The sequence below is a fragment of the Thermobia domestica genome, chromosome 3 (genome assembly GCF_964235325.1).
Source record: "Thermobia domestica chromosome 3, izTheDome1.hap1.1, whole genome shotgun sequence".
In the NCBI taxonomy this organism is placed as follows: domain Eukaryota; kingdom Metazoa; phylum Arthropoda; class Insecta; order Zygentoma; family Lepismatidae; genus Thermobia; species Thermobia domestica.
In genome coordinates this window covers 271,542,474-271,565,090 of record NC_137456.1, presented here as the reverse complement: position 1 = coordinate 271,565,090, position 22,617 = coordinate 271,542,474, and the positions used below count along the sequence as shown (strand labels likewise).

Below are 22,617 nucleotides of genomic sequence, written 5' to 3'. Positions count from 1 at the left end.
ACATACATCATTCATCAAAGTAACGAAAACGTGTTCATGTAACAAATTAATAGATATATTATATCAAAGTAAATTAGGTTTAAATTTTAGGCAATAGAAAAATGTTATTCTGTAATAAGAACTACTACTTGAAGCCTTTGCTACAATCACTAGTTGTTACCATAGCTGAGTGGTCTAAGGCGTTCGGCTTCTAAAGAACCATTCGAACTTACTTCGAGTCCCCGCCGGGTACAAAGTCTTTTTCTCTCTTTTTTTTCACCTGTTCTCGATGTTCCTGTCGGATTCGATTAAATAGAATTTCGAATAGAGACCAATATATATGATAAATAATCATTTATTTATGAGTCTGCACTCGTACAATATACATTTTCAAGATTTTGATTTTGGAAATGAAGTGTATATAATACTGAATAGTAAAACGAGTAAAATAAAAAAAAATATTAGTATAAATATTGATTAATTCATTAGTGTTAAACATGGCTTTCCAATCAGGATTATATAGAGAGGACTTACTTCTAAGTGCAATCCGAAAACAAATATTTGAGTTTTAATCTGATCCAAAGTTGGTAACTTACAGGATAATTTATACATGATCAGTATTGTAATTTTTATGCTTTCATTATAATCCTCTATAAGTTATGATTTTAACAATTCTAAATGTAGAACGAGAAACGAGTGTAATATTATATTTGTTACGAAAAGCTTTTAAGCAATGATGTTTTCAGGACGTGATCTGAGGGAGAATTTGAGACCCCTCTCGAGCTAAGAAATTTCCGCCTTCAGGACTATATATTCGATCGCGCTCAATGTGGACTACCAATGTTTGCCCTCCACCCGCATATTGAAATTCCCCCCGAAGATAATTTTCTGAAGTCACCACTGTTTATAAATAGTTTTTCGTTACAAATCAGAGGATAATGGAGTAGTGAGTATACTTCATTTTTTTTTTTTTTTTAGCTATGGATTTAAGATTCGCAATTCATATAATGTTCCGTTTTAATCGAATTTGAAACAATAGAAGTATTCAATGAGTTACTCAAAGAAATATTTTCAGCCTCCGGGTGAAAATAGGAAGACACTTAAGAAAAGAAACAACTCGCTACAGGGTTTGAACTCACAAACATGTGATTGATAGTGTATCGACCCAAACTACTCGACCGTTTTGCAGGCCTTTTGCCCATATTCTTTTTCCTTTTGTGAAAGCAGTTTACTGTTCCATACTCGCTTTTGTTTATTCCGATACAACTATGAGTTCTCAGTAAATATTTGGACGTTACAGCTCTTGTAATGTATAAAAGTGTTTTTAGAATAAATCACAATCGATATTATGTCCTAATAACATACGTAAAACAGGTTGAATTCGTGAAATGATTGAGGTTGGACTGAGCGTAAATGTTTTCATAGTTAGGAGCCTGGATATGCAAACCCGCTTAACGTGGGGATTTAATTTTGTGAAATTTGGTACCACCAGACATGTCAACTCTGACGCGAAGTCGTAGCAGTTGTAGTAGTAGAAGTAGTAGTAGTAGTAATAATAGTAATAGTTGTAATTATATTATTATTATTATTATTATTATTATTATTATTAATAATAATAATAATAATAATAATAGCAGTAGCAGTAGTAGTAATAATAAGAGTAGTAGAAGTACAGTACTTTACATTCCTGAATAAAGAGTTAATTTCCCAAACACATTACGATTAACACATGCTGCCAACATTAGTTTCCGATCCGTCTTTCACAGTGTTTGTGCCCGGCCCGTTTCGGCCCGAAATGTGCCCGGCCCGGTTAGAGCCCGGCTCGAGATTCGGGCCGGGCCGGGCACAGAATTCAGATCCATCCGGGTCGGGCCAGGCCGTCTTCGGGCCTGGGTTTGCAGGGCTCTGCTTTAAAAGCCATCCAAGTGCACTGGCAGGAAGTGCCATGATAAATCTACTATAGCAGTCTGCGCAACTGCTAATCAAAACATAATAAACCTCAATCAAATAAACCTGGTACAGTGGGCTTTCGCTTATTCACTACTTTGTTAATACTTAATTCCTTCTAAAACTAGTGAAACAATACTATGAAGAAACACTATACTTAAACTAATAACCGAAAGAATAACGCAAGGAACCAGAGTAATTTCCAACTGGTTAAGTTAGTTATATATACATTGTACTATACCTAACTGTTAAATTCAATTTCTTTCCACACTACGAAAGCAATATCTACCGTTTTTACCAGCCATAGAATCTGAACCTAGTTGAATGCTGCAATAGCCAATACGAAAAGTGAAATTCAAACGCCTGACACTCGAAGCTGTGCTCTTGCTGCTTCAGACGGCCTGCAAACTATGACCTTCAACGATGTTTTAGCAACCAATCCAAATGCCAAGGGACAAACACACCAACTTCCTATCTGGAATAAACACACACACACACAAAAGAAGAAGAAGAAACACAAATAACTATTTGGTTCCAAAATGATGAAATGACAATAATAATAAAAGGGTTTTAATTCTTACGGTTAGTAAATCCAACCTAAGAAAAAAAAAAAAACTCTGACTACTGTTTTTAAATCTCAGTGAGGCTGTGAAATATGTCAATATCTTCATAAATTATCTATATTTCAATGTAAATAGAGTTCTTTAAACAAAAGGAGGCTCTGCAGGAGAGCGCTTACCCCTGACGTGTTGGATCCCTGGTTCGATTCCTGCTTCCGACAAATAGGCTTTTGGTGAACACTGTAGGTGTGGTTATTCTTAAGGTTCTCCCGTTTCCTACCATTTTCTTCATTCTACCATTATCATGTATCTCATCGTCACCGTCTCCCTTACATCGATGTACAATCATGGGTCGTTAAACTTAAATATATTCTTGTTGCAAATATCCTAGTAAAAGTGGGTTTTCTAGACTACACAAATGGTTCTTCGTAGCGCAGTTGCTAACGCTCTCGCCTTCTATGCGAGCGGTCCCAGGTTCGATACCCGGTGGGTACACTCGGTCGAAAAAGTGTCAAAAGATATTAAGTCCAGCCTCCTGAATGAGGTTTTTCTCAGTTTTCCTCATTCACACCAGGCAAATGCCAGGGTGGTACCTTACATACAGGACCCAGGTCGCTTTTTTCCTTCTCCTATCCTTTCTTCCTTCCCTTTCTCCGGATAGTGTGCTCGCCGAGGGACGTTATCCCTCAGACGTGGCGGGCTAAATGGCCATAGATGCTGAAAACCCAGAAATCCTAAATCTACACTACACAAGAAAATTTTCAGGTGAAAACGGTTTCTTAGCAATTATATCAAGTAGTTCTGTAGTAAATCTCCACTAAGTAATAAACCGTTACATATAAAAAAGAATGAATAAACACATAACATTCATTCTGCGTACCTTGAAATGTAAAAAGTTTGAAGACACTAATGTTCATAGTTTTCTCAAAATTCAGATTCACCTATTCCTTTCTCCTCAACCATTAACGAGTTAGAATAGTAAGAGTTGCAGTGATAAACAACATTATTAAGTGTACTAACTATCAGTGTTGGGCAAAATCAATTGAAATCAATTGCAATTGTTCAATCAATTGAAAGTAATTGCTCTGAAAATCAATTGCAATTGATTTCAATTGCAATTGATTTCAATTTGTAATTGACAATTAATTTCAATTGCAATTGAATTCAATCATAAAATTTGCAATTAAATTTTCGTCAATTGTTAATTGTTAATTGGTCACTAGGCAATTGAAACTTTTAATTGTTAATTGTCAATTGCAAAGGGTGCAATTGAAACATTCAATTGTTAATTGCAATTGACAATTGAAACTTGTAATTGTTAATTGTAATTGTTAATTGCAATTGAAATCAGCAATTAAAACTGAAGATAAGAAGATGTGTGTATATTGTATTGTCCACTTGTTACTGTTTTACATATTTCAAATAAGGTACTTATAAGAAATGCTGGATACCTACCATCCCTTTTCCCCCTGGGAAGAAAGCCGTGAAACTAAGTATTTTTTAAATGTATTATGTTTATGGTTCTATCCCTCTCGAAAGAACTCTATATGCCCGTCATGCATACAATAGGAATGAGCACGAGCAAGTTCGAGCGAGTTTTCTTTAAAACTCGACTCGACTCGAAGCAGACATCTTTGAGTTCGACTCGAGATCTCGGCTCGAAAAATTTCCCCCAACTCGACTCGAATTCGGATCGAGTTTCCAGTCGAGTAGAGCCAATTCGAGCTAAATCCTTTGTGTAGTTCCAAGTACTACTATCTTCAAGTATCCTACATAGACAATATAATTATCAATTATACTACTAGTACTACTATAACTAATTATTATTATAACACCGTGTACCTGTATAAACATGGAATATAGGCGGTTTGTATCGGAATACTAAAAATTAGTTAACTGTCGATCTCGGTAGTCAAGAAATCTTCAGGAGGCAAGGACATCGGTCACGAGGTTCTTGGTTTGAGTTCAGGAGGAGCAAGTATTCGGGCTCGAGCCAAAAATTGTTAGAAGTTATGGGACTCCAGCCAAACATGTTTAAAACTGCTCGACCCGGGTTTAGGGTTGTCAACGACTCAAGCGGCTCGCCCACAGCTCATTCAGTTATCATGCCGAACCGAGAAGTGAGCCGAGCCAACAGCTCATCCAACCGAGCCAGCTCGAGCCGAAGGCTCACACGAGCCGAACCAAACCGAGCTGATTGCTTACCCCAACCGAGCCGGTTCGAGCCATTGGCTCAGTTAAGCTAACTCGAACCCAGCCTATGGACTCGTTTCAACAGAGCTGGTTCGAGCCATTGGCTCCAATCGAGCCGAGTCGATAACTCGTCTTTACCGAGCCAGTTCAAGCCATTGGCTCAATTGAGCCCAGTCGATGGGTAATCCCAACCAAGCCAGCTCAAGCTGTACGCTCAGATGAACCGAGCCGGGCCGGTTGACATAACTATTCCGGTTGGGCTTCTACTTTGGCTAAAAAATTGGACCGTGCAGTTCTCAGCCTCGATGGTAAGAACTACAAAAATGATTTGAAATCTTTAGTTTTACGTCCCACGCTTATGCCGGTTAGGCTAAAGGAGACGGTGATGATGGGAAATGAATGAAATGAAGAAAGTGGGAGGAAACGGGAGAACCCCGAGAAAATCCACGAGCACGGTGTTTGTTCACAATAAAGTCAAAACTACGCGAGCTGGGATCGAACCAGGGACCTCAAGCACTGGAGGTGAACGCTCTACCACTGACCCACCGCGCCCCCTGGTAAGAACTACAGTATATACTTATATTGGTGCTCACGGCGTCATTAACTTGTTCCACCACCAACGAATTTCGAGGTACTTCGTTTTGCATCTTTTGTGCGTGTTTTGTGTCGCTTTGTGCGCCTATTCCCACATTTTGTGCATCACCGGAAGTGGGTCAAAATGGGCCTACAAATATGGTGGAACAAATTATTGCTCTTCCGCCACCAATGAATTTCGAGGTCGTTTCCTTCACATCGTTTTGTGCCGTTTTGTGCGTCTACTTCCGTTTTGTCCGTCATGGGAAGTGGGTTAAAATGAGTCCCCAAGGTGGGACGAAAATGACCAAGAGTTCCGCCACTATTAAATCTCGAGGTCGTTAATTTCACACCGCGTACCCTTTTGTGCGTCTATTTCGACGTTTTGTGCGTCACTGGAAGACGGTCAAAATGGGCCTCAAAGGTGGGACGAAATTGACCCACTGCTCCGCCACTACCGAATTTTGAGGTTCTTCCTTTCGCATCGACTAGTGAATGTCACGTGCCGTTTCGTGCCCTTATTTCCATGTTTTGCGCGTCACCAGAAGTGTGTCAAAATGGGCCTCCAAAGTGTGACGAAAATGACTCACTCCTCCGCCACTACCGAATTTCGAGGTCCTTCCTTTCGCATTGACTAGTGTCTGTTTTGTTACGTTTTGTGCCCTATTTCCACGTTTCGTTCGTCACCAGAAGTGTGTCAAGATGAGCCTCCAAGGTGTGACGAAAATGACCCACTGTTCCGACACTATCGAATTTCTAGATCGTTACTTTCGCATCGTTTAGTGCCTTTTTTTAAAAAAAAGTTTTCTGCGCCTATTTCTCGTGTTCTGAATCACCCGAGGTGAGTTAAACGGGGCTTTAAAGTGGGAGTTAAATGGCTCACTGTCCCGCCACTATCGAATTTCGGGGTTGGTTCTTTCGCATCGTTTAGTGTGTATTTTGAACCGTTCTGTTCGCTTACTTCCACGTTTTGAGCATCACCAGAAATGCATCAAAATGGTCCATCAATGTGTGAGAAAATAGAGCCATTGTTCCGCCACTATCGAATTTGGAGGTCGTTTCTTTCGCATCGTATAGTGCCTGCTTTGTACTGTTTTGTGCTCCTATTTTGGGTCAAAATGGCCTACAAGTATAGCGGAATAACTTAATGCTGTTCCGTCACCATCGAATGTCGAGGTCGTTTTCTTCACATTTTATATGCATGATTTGTGTCGCTTTGTGCATCAGTGGGAGAGGGTCAAAATGGACCTTGAAAGTGGAATGGATATGTCTTTTTGTGACATATTTGTAGGTCGTCTTTGACCCACTTTCGTTGGCCTACAAAACGTGAAAATATGCGCAGAAACGGTAAAAACATGCACTAAACAATGCGTAAAAGCGACCTTGAAATTCGATGAAAAGCGACCTTGAAAGCGACCTTAAAATTGGATATATTTTGTGTGAATATATATCCAACAACGTACATGTGTTTTCATTGGGAAGGCCGATGGGGACTGAATTTGAACGTATACACTACCGGGGGTGTCACTATACGTCTGAGCAACCCCAATAAATATGGATTCGACACAAATTCTACTACTATTACATGTCACTGTGAACCACCTCTCAGACCCCCCTTGGTTTGTATTGTGAAAAAATCTCCTCTGGCCCCCACCAACCCCCAACCAATACCGCGAAAACTATGAATGTGACACTAACATCTGCCATTTTCTACTACTTTTTACATATGCCGGTAAAAGTCCCTATAATCCTCTGGTTCCAATTTTGAAAAAAACAATGCCTCTGGCCCACAGCCGATGGGGGCTGTATTTGGAAGTCAACGCCTGTGGAAGTATCACCATTCATCTCAGCGACAGCGAAAACTATGGATTTGACACTAATATCGATCACTTTCCATTATTTTTACATGTCTCGCAATTCTCCACCGCCGGTGACTCCCGGCCCGCATACAATGGTGGCTAAATTTGAAAATCATCGCTAATGAAAGTATCACCATTGATCTCAGCCACCGCGAAAACTACGGATTTGACATCGGTCATTGTGGATTATTTTTACATGTCTCGTGATCCCCTTTATAATGCCCCCCTTTCTTAGCTGATGGGGGCTAAATATGAAAGTAAACGCGGTCTTGAGTTTAACCATTGAGCTCAGCTATCCCGAAAACTATGGATTTGACATTAATATCGGTCATTTTCGATTATTTTTACATGTCTCGGAATTCCACCCTCTGGTGACCCAAGGCCCGCATACAACGGTGGATGAATTTGAAAGTCATCGCTAATGGTAGTGTCGCCATTGATATCAGCAACCGCGAAAACTATGGATTTGACACTAATATCGGTCATTTTGGATTACTTTTACGTTTCGGTATCCCCCCCCCCTCGTTGACCCACGGCCCGCGGCCGAATACGATGAATTTGGAAGTTAATGCGATCGGAGTTTCACAATTTATCTCAGCGACCGCGAAAACTATGAAATCGACACTGATATCGTTCTACTTTTACATGTCCCGGTAAACGCCCCCCTGAGACCCCCTGGTTCGAATTTTGTTGAAAACGCTTTGCCATGGTGTGGGACCTGGACCAAGGTATCTTTGACCAAAATTTGGTAACTCTCGGTCAACTTTTCTGGTCCCCAGGCCGGTCCCGGTAAACGTCCCCTGGAGACCCCCTAGTAAGGAATTAAAAAAAATCTCTTCGTCTTGGTCTGGGGCCTAGACCAAGCTACCCGTGACCAAATTTTGAAAAGTTTCGGTCCACTCGTCTTGTCCAGAGGCCGCACAAAGATAGACATACAGACACACGAACAAACTCTATTTTATTTATATTAGAAAGGTCAGATCCGCCGTTATTGTATTGGTGCGGTGCTTGAGTGATTGATCGTAGAAATTCAAACTCCGATGAGTGATAATTTTATAGGCTTGTTTTATTACAGGTTTAAACTTTTTAGTCAGTAGAGAAGAGGGCGTAAATCATGGGTCAGAGTTGATGACAATGGGTTTTGGTGGGTCTGTGTGTCACAGTGGGTAAGAGTGGTTTATGGTGGGTGGTGGGTCAGAGTGGGTCACGGTGGGTCGTGGGTGACGACGGGTGGTGAGTCAATTGGTCGTGGCTAAAGTTTTCATTGCCACGCCCTCTCTGAACTACAGTGTTGAAAATTAATCAGTGAAAATCAATTGCAATTGATCAATCAATTGAAAGTAATTGCTGTGGAAATCAATTGCAATTGAATCAATTGCCAATTAATTTCAATTGCAATTGAATTACAGAATTCAATTGCAATTACTTTCCACTGCAATTACTTTCAATCAATTGATCAATTGCAATTGATTCTCCTTTTTCAATGGCCAACTGCAATTAACAATTAACCATTACTTATTTCAATTGTTAATTGCAATTAACAATTAAATTTACAGATTAATTGTTAATTGTTAATTCAATTGAAATTTGCCCAACACTGCTAACTATATTAAAGCAAAAATTAGTATTATACTAAAGGAATATATAATTAATGGAATATTTAACTAAAGTAATAGTTTACTATTGTAGTTACCCAGGCTTTTGCTTCCTTCCTCTCTTCTTTTCCGTTTGTAAACAACCTCGTTTATAAACCAACTCGCAAGCAAGTAACAGTTGTTGTTCGATGATGCCAGCTATGGTGCAAGAAAGAGCTGTCTATAAGCAGTCGGGATCTCACAAACAGATAGACGTATATAATATAATATAGCTCACGTATTTAACATACGTATGCATATGTAAAATACGGAAGATTGTTAGATGTCAGACATCCTGCAACGACATGGTATAACATCCAAGTGGGTAAAAGGCAATACCTACGTAGTATATGGATAATGTACTCTCCGCACAGATTTCCGTAGTAAACGTAAGGATTACGTGTATTTGTACAGCGGGAGACACTTCTAAATGGTACACCTTAGCCGTAAATCTCCATATGGCTGTACCATTTAGAAGTGTCCCCCGCTGTACAATATACCGCTGTCCGAATAATGGATTTTTCTCAGTGTAGCCAGATTTAATTTTATTCAAATCCGCTTTTCTTCTTCTTCTTAACCCTGCACCACTCGCGCGGTGTTAGGTATCAACAACCCTCGCGTGGAGTCACAGTGACCCCACCCGGATGCACAGAACCTGTTGCACTGACCGACGGAGATGCACTGCCCTGTCGTGACAAAACGCTGTAACTTTGGCGGAGCAGTTTTGAGAAAAAGAGCCGTAAAATCGCTACAGACCGGCTAATTTTCTACTTACATCGAAATTCTCTTTGGTATATTTTCAGAAGTATTTGACTCTGCTCAATGGTGGGCCTGGTGAACATAAATATCGGTGGCGGGAAATTCAAAAATGCTTATAGCGACAAAACAATGTAACTCAAGTTACAGCGTTTTGTCGCGACACGGCAGTGCAGTAAACAACTAACTAATTGTTGGCCTTGAAGTAGACAATACAACAGACAGCTAGTAGGGTGGCCGGGTCAGAATTGCCAACTGTCTAGGAGAGCCAAACAAAAATATCCCTCTGGAGTCATATTTACCTCGCGCGAGGGTTGCAGGGTTAAGAAAGGGTAGATATATCAAACTTGAAACTTAAAAACAAATCGCGTTATGAGTGACAAAAATGCTGCATGGTTGACTTGTCTGTGGCAAAATAAGAAGCGCTATTTCAGACAGAGGCGGATCCAGGACTGACTTCTGGGAGGAAGGCAGTGGGTTGCAATACTGCTACTTAGAGCTACTTTTAAGAGCTTCAAACTCTGGGATGGGTTTTATTTATATATAAAGTTTCCTCTTCCGGGGGGGGGGGCAATTGCCATCCCGGATCCGCCCTGTTTCTAGATATGGAAAAGGGGATATCAAGGCAGACAGGTACTCTTGTGTAATTTATTATATGAATTCACAATTAGTTACATGAATAATAGCATAATGCATTAGTTTCGACGTATATGTCTGACGTTCTCATCATGGAGAATAGCAGCCGATTCAAAACTTGCTCAAGACATCATGACTTCCACCACCTCAGCAAACAAGTAAAGATGGTACATTACAAGTAAAAGTAGTCTTCTACGCATTCATAATCGGTTTCCTGTCAGACATTTATGGCATTAGGGAAGAAAGATAACTTTTCTTTTTATAACTTTGTCAGTCACGATTCAGAATGGCATTATTTACGTAAAAGGAGAATCTGGTCTTGTGACATAATTTGCACAAAGACAACTTATATATATCTTGATATATTTGATAATCTAATACGTAAATCGGTGACTTGTGATATACGGGAGGATATAGGCATTATGGATCACTGATATTAGAATCGCCCTTTTCATGAGCATTCTTTGTCTTTTACTTAGAACTAATGCCATTTTTTAATACATCTGATGATTTGTTTCAAGGAATCTCGCTACTCATTACTATGCTTGGTACTCTACTCATAATGTTATTTCTTATTTTTTTCTAAATGGCGTCTTTAATTTCTCCCACAGAGTGCTATTCCGAATGAAACGACCGTGAAACTGTACACCTGTTCTATTCATAACATCACCAATCCCCGATGAGCAAGGCATATACGAATATATAAGATCAGTTATGTCTGTGTGCCCAGAAGCCGTAGCAAGTTTTAAGGGTGTCATATTCTGAATACCCTGCACAGTGATATCACAACCTTTCAGCAGTAAAATATTTGCAACTTCGTAATCATTTACCAAGGCAGCCATATGTAGAGGAGTTCTGCCCAAAATGTCCATGGATGTCACTTGAGCACCTTGCCGAATGAAGAAGATGGCCATATCAGAATGGCAATACAGGATGATTGTGTTGAGAAGCAAGTCTCCATAGCGATTAAGCTCGTTGACAAAGGCGTCGTATTCAAGCATTAACTTAACCAGCACTTTGTTATTATCCAAAGCAGCCAAAGAGAACGGAGTTTCGCCATATTGATTTTCTGTATGAACGAACGGACAGTATTGTAATAACAATTGCGATATTTTAGTTTCCTTCATACGGACTGACAAGTGTAGAGGCGTATTCCCTATTACATCACAAATCTCAACATGTGCTCCATTTCTTAGCAAGTCATCTACAAGTTTATAGTTTCTATTAAAGACAGCCATGTGAAGAGGTGTCCATCCGAATTTATCAACAATATTTAACGAAGCACCCTTTTTAATCAAATTTCTAACCATTTTTTCATCATTCACATTCACAGCTGTATGTAGCGAAGTTTCATCAAAATATTTGACGGCCAAGGTGTTAATATTTGTTTCTGGTATTATGGAGTGTTTCGCCGTCATTTTCACATTGTAATGGAGCACAGCTAATAAAAAATAAATGTATTTTCTGGCATAAGAGGCAAAATCAGGAGAAAATAAGTTGGATAGTCGCTGGAAACTGAGAGACGGTTTACTGCTCATAGACCTTGACATAGCTTAATAGACTTAAGTCAATATTAGCCATTTGTTGGTAACATTATATTCATTCTATAAAGCCAACAGTGTTTTATAAAATATACAATATCTGTATTATGTACAAATATCATAAGCGGTAACTTAACTTTCGAAAATTTTCCTGGTTCCATGACACTTTACACATTAATTGTAGTACAGATTTCACCAACAATGATATATCCTTAGAAACAGTTAAGCCTGCAGAAAATGTATTACTTCTGGAACTATGTAAATTAATTTGAAAAGCTATGTAATTATGTGTTTAAAACATAGAGGAAAAGTGGGATTTTAAAAGATAATTACAAATTTACCCTTATACAAACCATACCATCAGGAGTGACAACTATTCAAACACCTCATGCACTCCCAGTAGGGTCAATCCATCTGAAGTGGTCCAAAACTGGTGAAAATGGTTGCTAGGCCATCTCCGAAAATTATAAAAAAAATGAGTGTGACGAACCGTGTGTATGGGAAGGTCAATAACATCATTCGCGTTTTCATATGTGCAAGTGTTCCTAAGTGGCGGCCATCTTTTGTTGTCAGTGGAGTGCCAATCTTTGCATTTCCAAACGTTTACGAAAACTACAGTTGCTCAGGACGTACAAATCACACGAACATCAAACAAAAACGAATGTTTACAGGAGAGATTGGAGTACACGGAGAATGTAAACTTTTGCGTCTAAATAAATATGCAGGGTTGCAAAGCAATACATGAAATCACCAGAAAAACTACAGAAAATTACACTTTTAAAGGGGCTGTATTTTGGAATGGCATAAAGTGGGGGCTCATAAGTTATGTGCTGAATACTATTGCGTGTAAAGAGTCTGCAGAAATATTCACGGCTATGATACTACTGGCACCGTAGATTTATGGGGGTCCGAAAGTTGAAGTTGGTGATTTTGATGCCATTTTAGGGGCTTAATATCTCGGGAGGGCAAAGTGCTAAAAATTTCTGCTTATGCCACAAAGTAATTCTGTATGTGAATAAACCATTGCAGAAAAATCATGACTGATATTACACGGATAAAAAAGTGAGACGTGGTAAAAATGATAAGAAAGCATTTACGTGACGATGGTCATAGCCCGGAAAAATTTAAATGTTTGATTTATGTTTCATGCTAGATCTCAAAAACTATGCATAGTGCAGCAATTAGGCCCGCTTTTGTTTGTGTTCAATTGTGCAAAAGCTTGCAAGTGGTATTTGTTCCATCTTTCTAGCTCCATGATCATTCCCACGTCTATATGGTAAGGGGGTTAGCTCCCCCTTGCACACACGACACCCATCGTCGAACTGGAACCGCGGTATTAAAGCACTTAATGTATCAGCAAAGTGACATTGAAATTCAATCTCAGTTACGGAAGTTAATATGTTCAAAAGTTTGCGTTATATCTATTCAAACTATATGTAAAACTACAAGAACTGACATAAAATGAAGAGGCACTTCGGGATGACGTTAAAAGTTAAAATTTAGCATGATTATAGCTTCTAAATACTAATCCACAGGAAAATTTCCAAAAGTTAATATTTTTAATTTTTAGGTTGTCTAAGGGGGGATGGAGAAATTCTCTATGCTATTTAAATGACCCTTTAAAAAAAAAAACTCATAATCTCATATTTTACGTACTTGGAATTGGAATAAAAACTTGAAATTCGATATGCTTGTACGTTTTCGATAGCGTTACTTAAGTAAATCACACAAAAAAAAAAGTTCATCCGTAGAGAGGTTTTATGGGAAACTGAAAAGTCTTCCCAATGTTATTTATGGGACATCTTCTACACCCCAAAGTGTTTAGGCACTTCCGGCAGGATTAGAATGATGAAATTCGACATAATTGTAGACTTCCAGCACTGACAAACAAGAAAATTGCCAAAAGTAAATATTTTTAGTTTTTAAGGTATCTATTGGGGGAATGAAGTAATTCCCATGTTATTTAAATGGATGTTTTCTTGTGATACAAAATCTTATCTTTTAGATAGTTGAAATACTAAAATAAACTAGAAATTTAGTAGAATCGTAGGTTTTAGAGGTTCGAGGCCGTAGGCCGAGGAAACGAGGGGTTTGGGGGCGGAGTCCCCAGCTAGCCAAAGACTAGTCTATCCTATATAATGCAACTTTGTGAACATATTAACTTCCGTAACTGGAATTGGATTTCAATGATACTTTGCTGATACGTTAACTGCCTTAATACTGCGTTCCAGTTCGACGATGTGTGTCGTGGGTGCAAGGGGAAGTTAACCCCCTTACCATATAGACGTGACAATGATCATGGAGATGGAACAAATACCACTCGCAAACTTTTACACAACTGAACACAAACAAATGCGTGCCTAATTGCTGCACCATGCATAGTTTTTGAGATCTAGCATGAAACATATCCAAACATTTAATTTTTCCCGGGCTACAACCATCGTCACGCACGTCCTTTCTTCGCGTGTTTACCATGTCCTCTTTATTTTCTCCATGTAATATCAGTCATTATTTTCTTTTAAATAGTTTATTCACATACAGAATTACTTTGTGGCATAAGCAGCAACTTTTAGCACTTTGCTCTCCTGAGATATTACGCTCCAAAAATGGGATCAAAATCACAAACTTCTAATTTGTATCCAGTAGTATCATAACTGTGGATATTTCTGCAGACTCTTTACATGCAATAGTATTCAGCACAAAACTTATGAACCCCCCACTTTATGCCATTCCAAAATACAACCCCTTTAAAAGTGTAATTTTCTGTACTTTTTCTGGTGATTTCATCTATTGGTTTGCAACCCTGCATATTTCTTTAGACGCAAAAGTTTATATTTTTCGTGTACCCCAATCTCTCCTGTAAACATTCGTTTTTGTTTGGTGTTCATGTGATTCGTACGTCCTAAGCAACTTTAGTTTTCGTGAACGCTTACAAATGCAAAACTTGGCACTCCACCGACAATAAAGATGGCCGCCATTCAGGAACACTTGTATATATGGCAACGTGAATGATGTTATTGACCTTCTCAAACACAAGGTTCATCAGTTTCGCTCTGCTCTGAAAGGTAATATATAGAATTATCGTTTGTAGTGACAACCTACATTCTTTGACGATTTGCTTAACATGCAGCCAAAAACTGATGTGAGTGGGGAAAGCGAAATACACACCGTAGAACCGTATATCCTAGAACCTAGCCGAATAGAAGTGGGAATCGCAATAAAGAAATTAAAGAAACATAACGACGGTACTTTGCAGCTACCTCGTATCTCAAAAACAAAACACTAGTTTACAGAATAAAGAAAAGTTTGAAAAAGGTTTAGATTAGTTTAGTTTAGATTAGTCAGCGATTTTTCTGATTGAGAAACCAATTACGATAACAAACCGACCTCTCCATAAAAAAAAAAAAAAAAAAAAAAAAAAAAGGCGCCGACTTTTAAATAATTTCCAACTTTTTCAAACGTTTCAGTTCTTCTTTTGCCAATTTGCGTATTTTTGAGATACAAGGTAGCTGCATTGTACTGTCTCCGGATGTAGGCGAAATTCTGGTTGTTTATTTTAGCTGGAGGCGAAAAATTGTGGAACAGGATACATAGACTCATTCTCCTAATCTGGAAGAAGAAACAATTGCCGCAAGAGTGGAAAGAATCAATCATTGTTCCAATCAATCTTGGGAAGTAACGTAACGCAAGTAACGCGTTACTTTTTAAGTAACGTTTCCTAGTAATGCGTTACATTTTTTTACAAAGTAACTGTAACGGTAATGCGTTACAAATTTTTAAGTAACGTACCTAGTTTGCGTTACTTTTTTCGCGTTAAATTTCGGATGAGTAACTACAATATATGTATATTTTTTTCGGAAACAAATGTTTGTTTCCTGTAAGTGAATTTCTCAGAATGGAACAATGGAGCATAAACGATGTCAGTGACCGACAATTCCTACACTGTTCGCCTTTTCCCGTTTCGCCTTATGACCTCTAGCAATGAAATTTGCATGTAAAACCTGTTATCACTTTTCATCTTAATGTAAGACGGAACGGGAAATCTCGATGTGCATTTTCCCGTTTCGCCTTACGAACTTTACGTTGGTAGGCTTGCAAATACATTCATAGATACAATTTGATTTGTTTATTTACATAACAAAATATAGTGCCATAGTGCCATTTGCTGTTTTTGGAAGACGAGGACAGCCCCAGGGAAATCACGTGTACTGATTGCAATTACCTGGAAGATTTTGTCTTAGATTTTGACAGCTCCAAATCAATTCATTCAATGAGTGAACTACGAGTGCAATGGTACTGGTAGTCTATTTTACTTTGATTGGTGTTGTTTTTATAAAGATGGAAAACGAAAATATTTTATCGTTCGAACATTTGAAAGGATACTTTTTCTTAAAAGCTAAAGATGATGGTGAACAGAATTTAAAAGAAAAGTGGTGCCCCAGCGGGAAATATTTATCAACAACTAGGGTGCCATAAGGGGTTAGTATGAATAAACTGTGTTCTGATGAGCAGGCCTACTTTATTGATGTAATGATGGTATGTAATATTATAGTTCTTTTAGATCAGTTTGTGTATCCTAAAGTCCCGTTGATTTATAGAGTTTGGAACAACTAGCTTTAAATAGCATGTATCGATTTTAGAGTTATTGGCAAATTTTGATTCACCCCCAGTTTGTGTGTTCTCATTTGGTGTGTGTTGTAGTGTAATGTTTCTCTATATTGTGTATTTTTAATTTTACATAGCAACATTGTTATTATTATATAATTAGTTTAGCAGAATAATAATAAGCAACCATTTTTTCTAACGTATAGGGATGGGCACGAGTCAAGCTAAAACTCGACTCGAATCCAAGTCGACTTTCGAGTCGAGTCAAAAGTAATATTCTCGAGAGGAGTTCCGAACCGATTCACTGTTTTTGGCGTCGAGTTTCGAGTCGAGTCGAGTTTGACAAATGGCTCGCTCGTTTTAACTCGTTTTGAAATCATGGACTGATTACACTGGAAAACGAAAGCCATGAGAAATGTAAGCTAAGCAGTAATATGGAATACTTTTAGTGTTGCTTACGAGAGGGGGACACTGCTCGCATCTCGTCTCGTCTCAATAGCGAGACTACAAGAGATTTTTTTATAACAAGCTTAGCTCGGCTCGGCTTAACTGAGCTGATGGCTCGAGCCGGCTCGCTTGGGGTGAACCATCGGCTCGAGCTGGCTTGGTTGGGATGAGCCATCTGCTCGGTTCGACTCAACTGAGCGAAGGGCTCTAGCCTACTCGGTTGGGTGAGCTGTTGGCTCAGCTCACTTCTCGGCTTGCATCGATAGTGAATGAGCTGTGAGCCGATCTGCTCGAGTCGTTAACAATTCTAAACCCGGGCCGAGCAGTTTTGAAGATATTTGGCCAGTGTCCTATAACTTTTAACAATGTTTGGCTCGAGCCCGGATACTCAAACTAGACCCTCAACCCAAATTCAGAAGCTCGTGAACAATGTCTTTGGCTCCTAGACTTCACGACTACCGAGGTTGGCAATCAACTACTTTTTTAGTATTCATATATAAACCGCCTATCTTTCATGTTTATACACAGTGTTATAATAATAATAATAATAATAATAATAATAATAATAATAATAATAATAATAATAATAATAATAATAATTATTATTATTATTATTATTATTATTATTATTATTATTATTATTATTATTATTATTATTATTATTATATGATGATGATGATGATGAAGAAGAATTGGTAGTAGTAGAACAATTGATAATCATTATATTGTCTATGTAAGATACTTGAAGAGAGTACTCGAAACTCGACACGAATCCGAGTCGAGTTGGAGGAAATTTTTCAAGCCGAGTTCTCTGGTCGAGCTCAAAGATGTCTGTTTCTAGTCGAATCGAGTTCCAAAGAAAACTTGCTCGAATTCACTCGTGCCCATCCCTACGAGTAACGCAGTATGGCATTTTAGTCAATGTTATATTGCATTAAAATGTTCATATATTTGTTAAGTAAAAATGTTGTCCTTGCATTTACATAAATCGATTCAGAACGTGCAATAATAATAATAATAATAATAATAATAATAATAATAATAATAGCGGTAGTAATAGTAGTACGGAAACTGAAGTAATAGGATTTTTTCACATATTCAAAGTTTCGGACCTAAAAGTAACGCGTTACTTTCGAAGTAAAGTAACAGTTACTTTTTTGAGGCAAGTAACGCGTTACTAACGCGTTACATTTTAAGAGAAAGTAAAGTAACTTATAACGCGTTACATTTTTACAAGTAACTTACCCAACTCTGGTTCCAATTCACAAGAAATGCAATAAAATTGACTGTAGTAATTATCAGTGCATTTCTCTTATATCAATATCCTATAGAATCCTTCGGCGGGAGCTCATGTGGTTCGGATTCCACGTTAATCAGTAGTTCCACGTCTCATATAGCCTCACTGCTGAAAGGGACGTTAAACTTAAAATAAATTCAATTCAACCTATAGAATCTTTTCAAACATTCTGTTAGCAAGACTGATCCCATACGCAGATGAATTATTGGAGATTATCATTGCGGATTTAGACGAAATCGATCAACTATCGACCAAATATTTACCATTCGACAAATACTCGAAAAGAAGTGGGAATACATTACCACGGTACATCAACTATTCATTGATTTTAGAAAGGCTTACGACTCGGTTAGGAGAGAAACATTGTACAACATTCTTACAGAATTTGGAATACCAAAAAGCCTAATTAGGTTAATTAAAATATGTTTAAAGGAATCCCAAAGCAAAATCCAGGTAAGAAAAGTTTTGTCCACGAGCTTTCATGTGGAGAATGTCCTGAAACAAGGAGATGCGTTGTCGCCATTATTATTCAATTTTGTCCTGGATTACGCTGTAAGGAAAATCAAAGATAGCAACCAGGGTCTAGAGTTGAATGGTATTCACCATATTATGGTGTACGCTGATGACGTAAATTTCTTAGGAGATGATAGGAGAACGACGGATATTGTCCATTCCCAATGAGTTCGCGTCAACGCAACGCACAATTTTCTTTTTAGTTTGCTATAGTCATCATAGCAGTAATAATTATTTGTTGCATTTTTTGCATCAATTTTTGCGAAAACTACTACGGAATATGATTCTAGGAAGCACACTGCCCGCTTCATGGTGTTGCTATGATGTCAGTTGAGCATTGCCCTTGATTATATTGCTAAAAATGTTAACAATAGTAATACAACGATAATAATAATAATAATAATAATAATAATAATAATAATAATTTCATCCTCACTACGGCTTCGAAATTAGTTACACTTGAGATGTGTACCCCCAAAACAAAAACTCATGTGCCCCTGTTTTCAACTAGTATAAGTATTACTATTTACTTGACCGAAAAACATAGGAGCACTAATATATAATAACATGTAATAATAAGGACTGCATATTATGTCATCAGAAAAAGATAAGGGGTTGTTCATATATTATGTAACACAGCAAAGGGAGGAGGGGGTTCGGACTTACGTTACGAAATGTGACAAGGAGGAGGAAGGGGTTTACGTCCTCGTTACGTAACGCGTGTTTTCTCCTGTAATTTTTATTCTTAGGCGTATATGCAATCTTTTAAACAATAATTTTATTCAATTCTTTGCTTTTTTATAAATAAATCAATATTTCTACTGTTTCCAGAATTGTGAACATATAGCCTATATAAATTGAATCGTGCAGAAAGGATTCGAAGACGTTACTAGGCACCAGCATAATTCGTGACGATCACTTCGTATATTACATTACAATAAAACTCCGTTTTGTGGCTATCGCAGTATTGCATTTACGGCACACGATTTTCTGGACTTAGTTGTTGGTGATCGTAACCATCACTTGAAAATGTCCTCGCGTTCCCACTCCTATCGCTATTTCTGAGAATATTATTTAAAACTAACATTTAGATTTGAATCATTATCCCACTCTATTCTTGTAAAGGGTTTCGCATGTGAAACAGAAGAAACTCTTTTTTCGTGAAATATTTTCCGAAACGGAACGATCCACGATTTGGAGAAGTAAGATAGAAGAAACCTAATTCGTCGGATATTCATCTCGTACATTTCTTCTTAAAATATTATTTTTAGATTAGAATATTGCAGGTGAAATCTAGTTTATTTGGATTCTGGCACTGATTTAGGACAGGAACAATTTAAAAACGGGTAAACTAAAGTCCAAAATCCAAAGAAGATACCTGAAAGCTTGTTCTCACAGATGTTCCTGCTCCTTCACGTGTACAGTCACTTCAAATTTGTGGTCGACAAGGAAGAGTATTTCCTTACATTGGCGACATTGGCGAACTTCAAAATATTCGAAGCATCTTGAATCCTGGAAAATGAAGTCGATATCAGTTATTTAGATCCTGTTTCACCTGTATTTTTCGACAGTATTTTCTCTTTGCCAATCATCGGTAACCTAAAAGGATGGGTTCGATCTCCTTGGGAAAACGACACTATGCAATTTTGAAGAATTAAAACTGGCTAATATTAAACAACCTTATGGAGTTAAAATATTATTACGGTACTACTATTTTCTAATACTTTGATTTGTTGGTGAAAAGCACTCAAATATATTCAGAACTAGCATCAATTACCCGCTTTGCTGGGTTAAATTAGGAAAAAAATAGTAGTATGTTCCGTTAGTCAATCACATTTTTATTATTACTAAACCGCTCTTTGATATCGGTCATTTTCGATTATTTTTATATAGCCCCTCTCCTCCGCCAAGTTGCGGAGAACGGCATTGGAAGTGTCATTGTTCATCTCAGCGATCCAGAAAACTATGAATTCGACATTGATATTGGTCTTTTTAATCATATCCCCTTTCCCTCCCCCAAGTTACGGGACTGAATTTGGATTTAAACAGCATCAGAACTGTCATTGTTTATCTCGGCGACCCCAAAAGCAATAGATTCGACACTAATATCGGTCATTTTCGATCATTTTTAAATGTCTCTAACCATACACCTTACTTAAGTTGCATCATCAGAGTGATATAACAAAAACCATCTCAAGTTTGAACTTCATATCGGTTGAAAATTTGATCGAGATCGGTCCGGTGGTTCAAGAGTTATTAAGTTTTATTTATTTTTATGCGTCTTCTCATCCTCTTCACCCTGCTCTAAGTTCTACCGTCAAAGTGAAATGATAGAAAACGTCACAGGTCCAAACTTCATCTATGTTAAAATTTGATCAAGATCGATTGTTTCTTTCAAGAGTTATTAGGTTTTATTTATTTTCTAACTCCTCCCTCCCTACCCTAAGTTATATCGTCAAAGGGAATAGATATAAATACCATCCCAGACCCGAATCTCATCTATGTTGAAAATTTGATCGAGATCGGTCCGAGGGTTCAAGAATGATGAAGTCTCAAAGACAGTCGCTTTCACTTTTATTTGTTTACATATACAGTACCTTTTCCTTCCTCCCCCCTCCCCTACGTAGCACCGTCAAAGTTAAATGAGAAACAATATCCCAGGCCCAAACGTAATCTATGTTGAAAACTTGATCAAGATGGTTGTGTGGTTCAAGAGTTGTTTTATTTATTTTTATATATAAATCTTCCACTCCCTTCCCTCTTCCCTAGGTTCTACCGTCAAAGTGATTATCTATCTATCTATCTATCTATCTATCTATCTAGATCCCAACCGATCTTGATCAAATTTCCAATATAGATGAGGTTCAGGCTTGGAAAGTTGTTATATATATATATATATATATATATATATATATATATATATATATATAACAACTTTCCAAGCCTGAACCTCATCTATATTGGAAATTTGATCAAGATCGGTTGGGTGGTTCAAGAGTAATTAAGTTTTGTTTATTTTTATAGATCTCTCCCTTCCCCTCTTCCTCTCATAAGTTCTACCGTAAAAGTGATACGATAAAAACCACCTCAGGTCCGAACCTTTTTTTTTTTTTTTTGAAAATTTGGTTAAGATTGGTCGGATGGTTTAAGTGTGATGAAGTCACAAAGACAGTCACTTACCCACTTTTATTTTTATTTTTTAAACATATTTCTCCCTCCCCTTCCTCTACGTTGCACCGTAAAACTGAAATGACGAAAACATCCCAGGCCCGAACCTTATCTATGTTGAAAGTTAGATCGAGATTGGTCCGATGGTTCAAGAGTTAGTAAGTTTTATTCATTTCCATATATTTCCCCTCCTCCCCCGCCCGTAAGATCTCCCATCAAGTGAAATGATAAAAAATATTCCAGGCTAGAACCTCACCTATGTTGAAAGTTTGATCGAGATCGATCGTACGGTTCAAAAGTTATTAAGTTTTATTTATTTTTTTTAATAATTTCCCCACCTTCCCCACCCCTAAGTGCTACCGTCTAAACGAATAGCTAAAAACACTCCTAGGCCACAACTGCATGTATGTCGAAAATTTGATTGAGATCGATCGGGCGATTCAAGATATTAAAAGTCACAAACATAGTCACTTTAAATTTTATAATATAAATTCAAGCATTTTGTAATAAGAAGCTCAGAGTACAAGCATTAAACATAGTTTTTTTTGTTGTTGTTTAATAATCCACAAAATAAGCAAAATTGGTAAAAAACCAAAAGTCAAAAAGTAAAGGCAGCCAACAAATGGGGGAAGGGTGCCACCTAGCGTTACGAAGTATGATAAGGGGAAAGAAGGGGGTAAAAATTAGTCAAAAATAGCGTTACGTAATATGTGGACAGCCCTAAAACAATCAGTAGGTAACCGCAATGTCCTATATCAAGTTTTTGCTTTTGCCTATACAATTTTCGAAACATTTTTTGGAAAGAATTTTAAACATTGATAACTGGTGTTTCTCCATGGAATTTCATTATTACTTCCTTTATTATCTGAACACTCGACATTATTTGGCAACGCCGCACTATTCCTGCAG

The 22,617-nt window shown here is 37.8% G+C and overlaps 2 protein-coding genes across 3 annotated transcripts in view; both read right to left on the bottom strand.

The window, feature by feature from the left end:
• LOC145681659 (uncharacterized) overlaps nt 1–22,617 on the bottom strand; it is a 120,545-nt gene that overhangs the window by 61,628 nt on the left and 36,300 nt on the right. Inside the window, exon 2 of one of the 2 annotated variants that reach the window (XM_081753283.1) lies at nt 19,919–20,052. The exons of the other annotated variant lie outside the window; for it this stretch is intronic. Coding sequence (XP_081609409.1) covers nt 20,027–20,052 — 26 coding nt within the window. The 3' untranslated portion in view covers nt 19,919–20,026. The remainder of the gene's footprint in view (nt 1–19,918; nt 20,053–22,617) is intronic. 2 annotated transcript variants of the gene reach the window in all.
• Nucleotides 10,146–11,836, bottom strand: LOC145681658 (uncharacterized). The gene has a single exon (XM_081753282.1). The coding sequence runs from the start codon at nt 11,685–11,687 to the stop codon at nt 10,710–10,712; it is 978 nt and encodes a 325-aa protein (XP_081609408.1). The 5' UTR covers nt 11,688–11,836; the 3' UTR covers nt 10,146–10,709.

Bases quoted from the DNA above. Each gene is read 5' to 3' on its own strand.
- LOC145681658 (XM_081753282.1), bottom strand. From the start codon at position 11,687: ATGTCAAGGTCTATGAGCAGTAAACCGTCTCTCAGTTTCCAGCGACTA.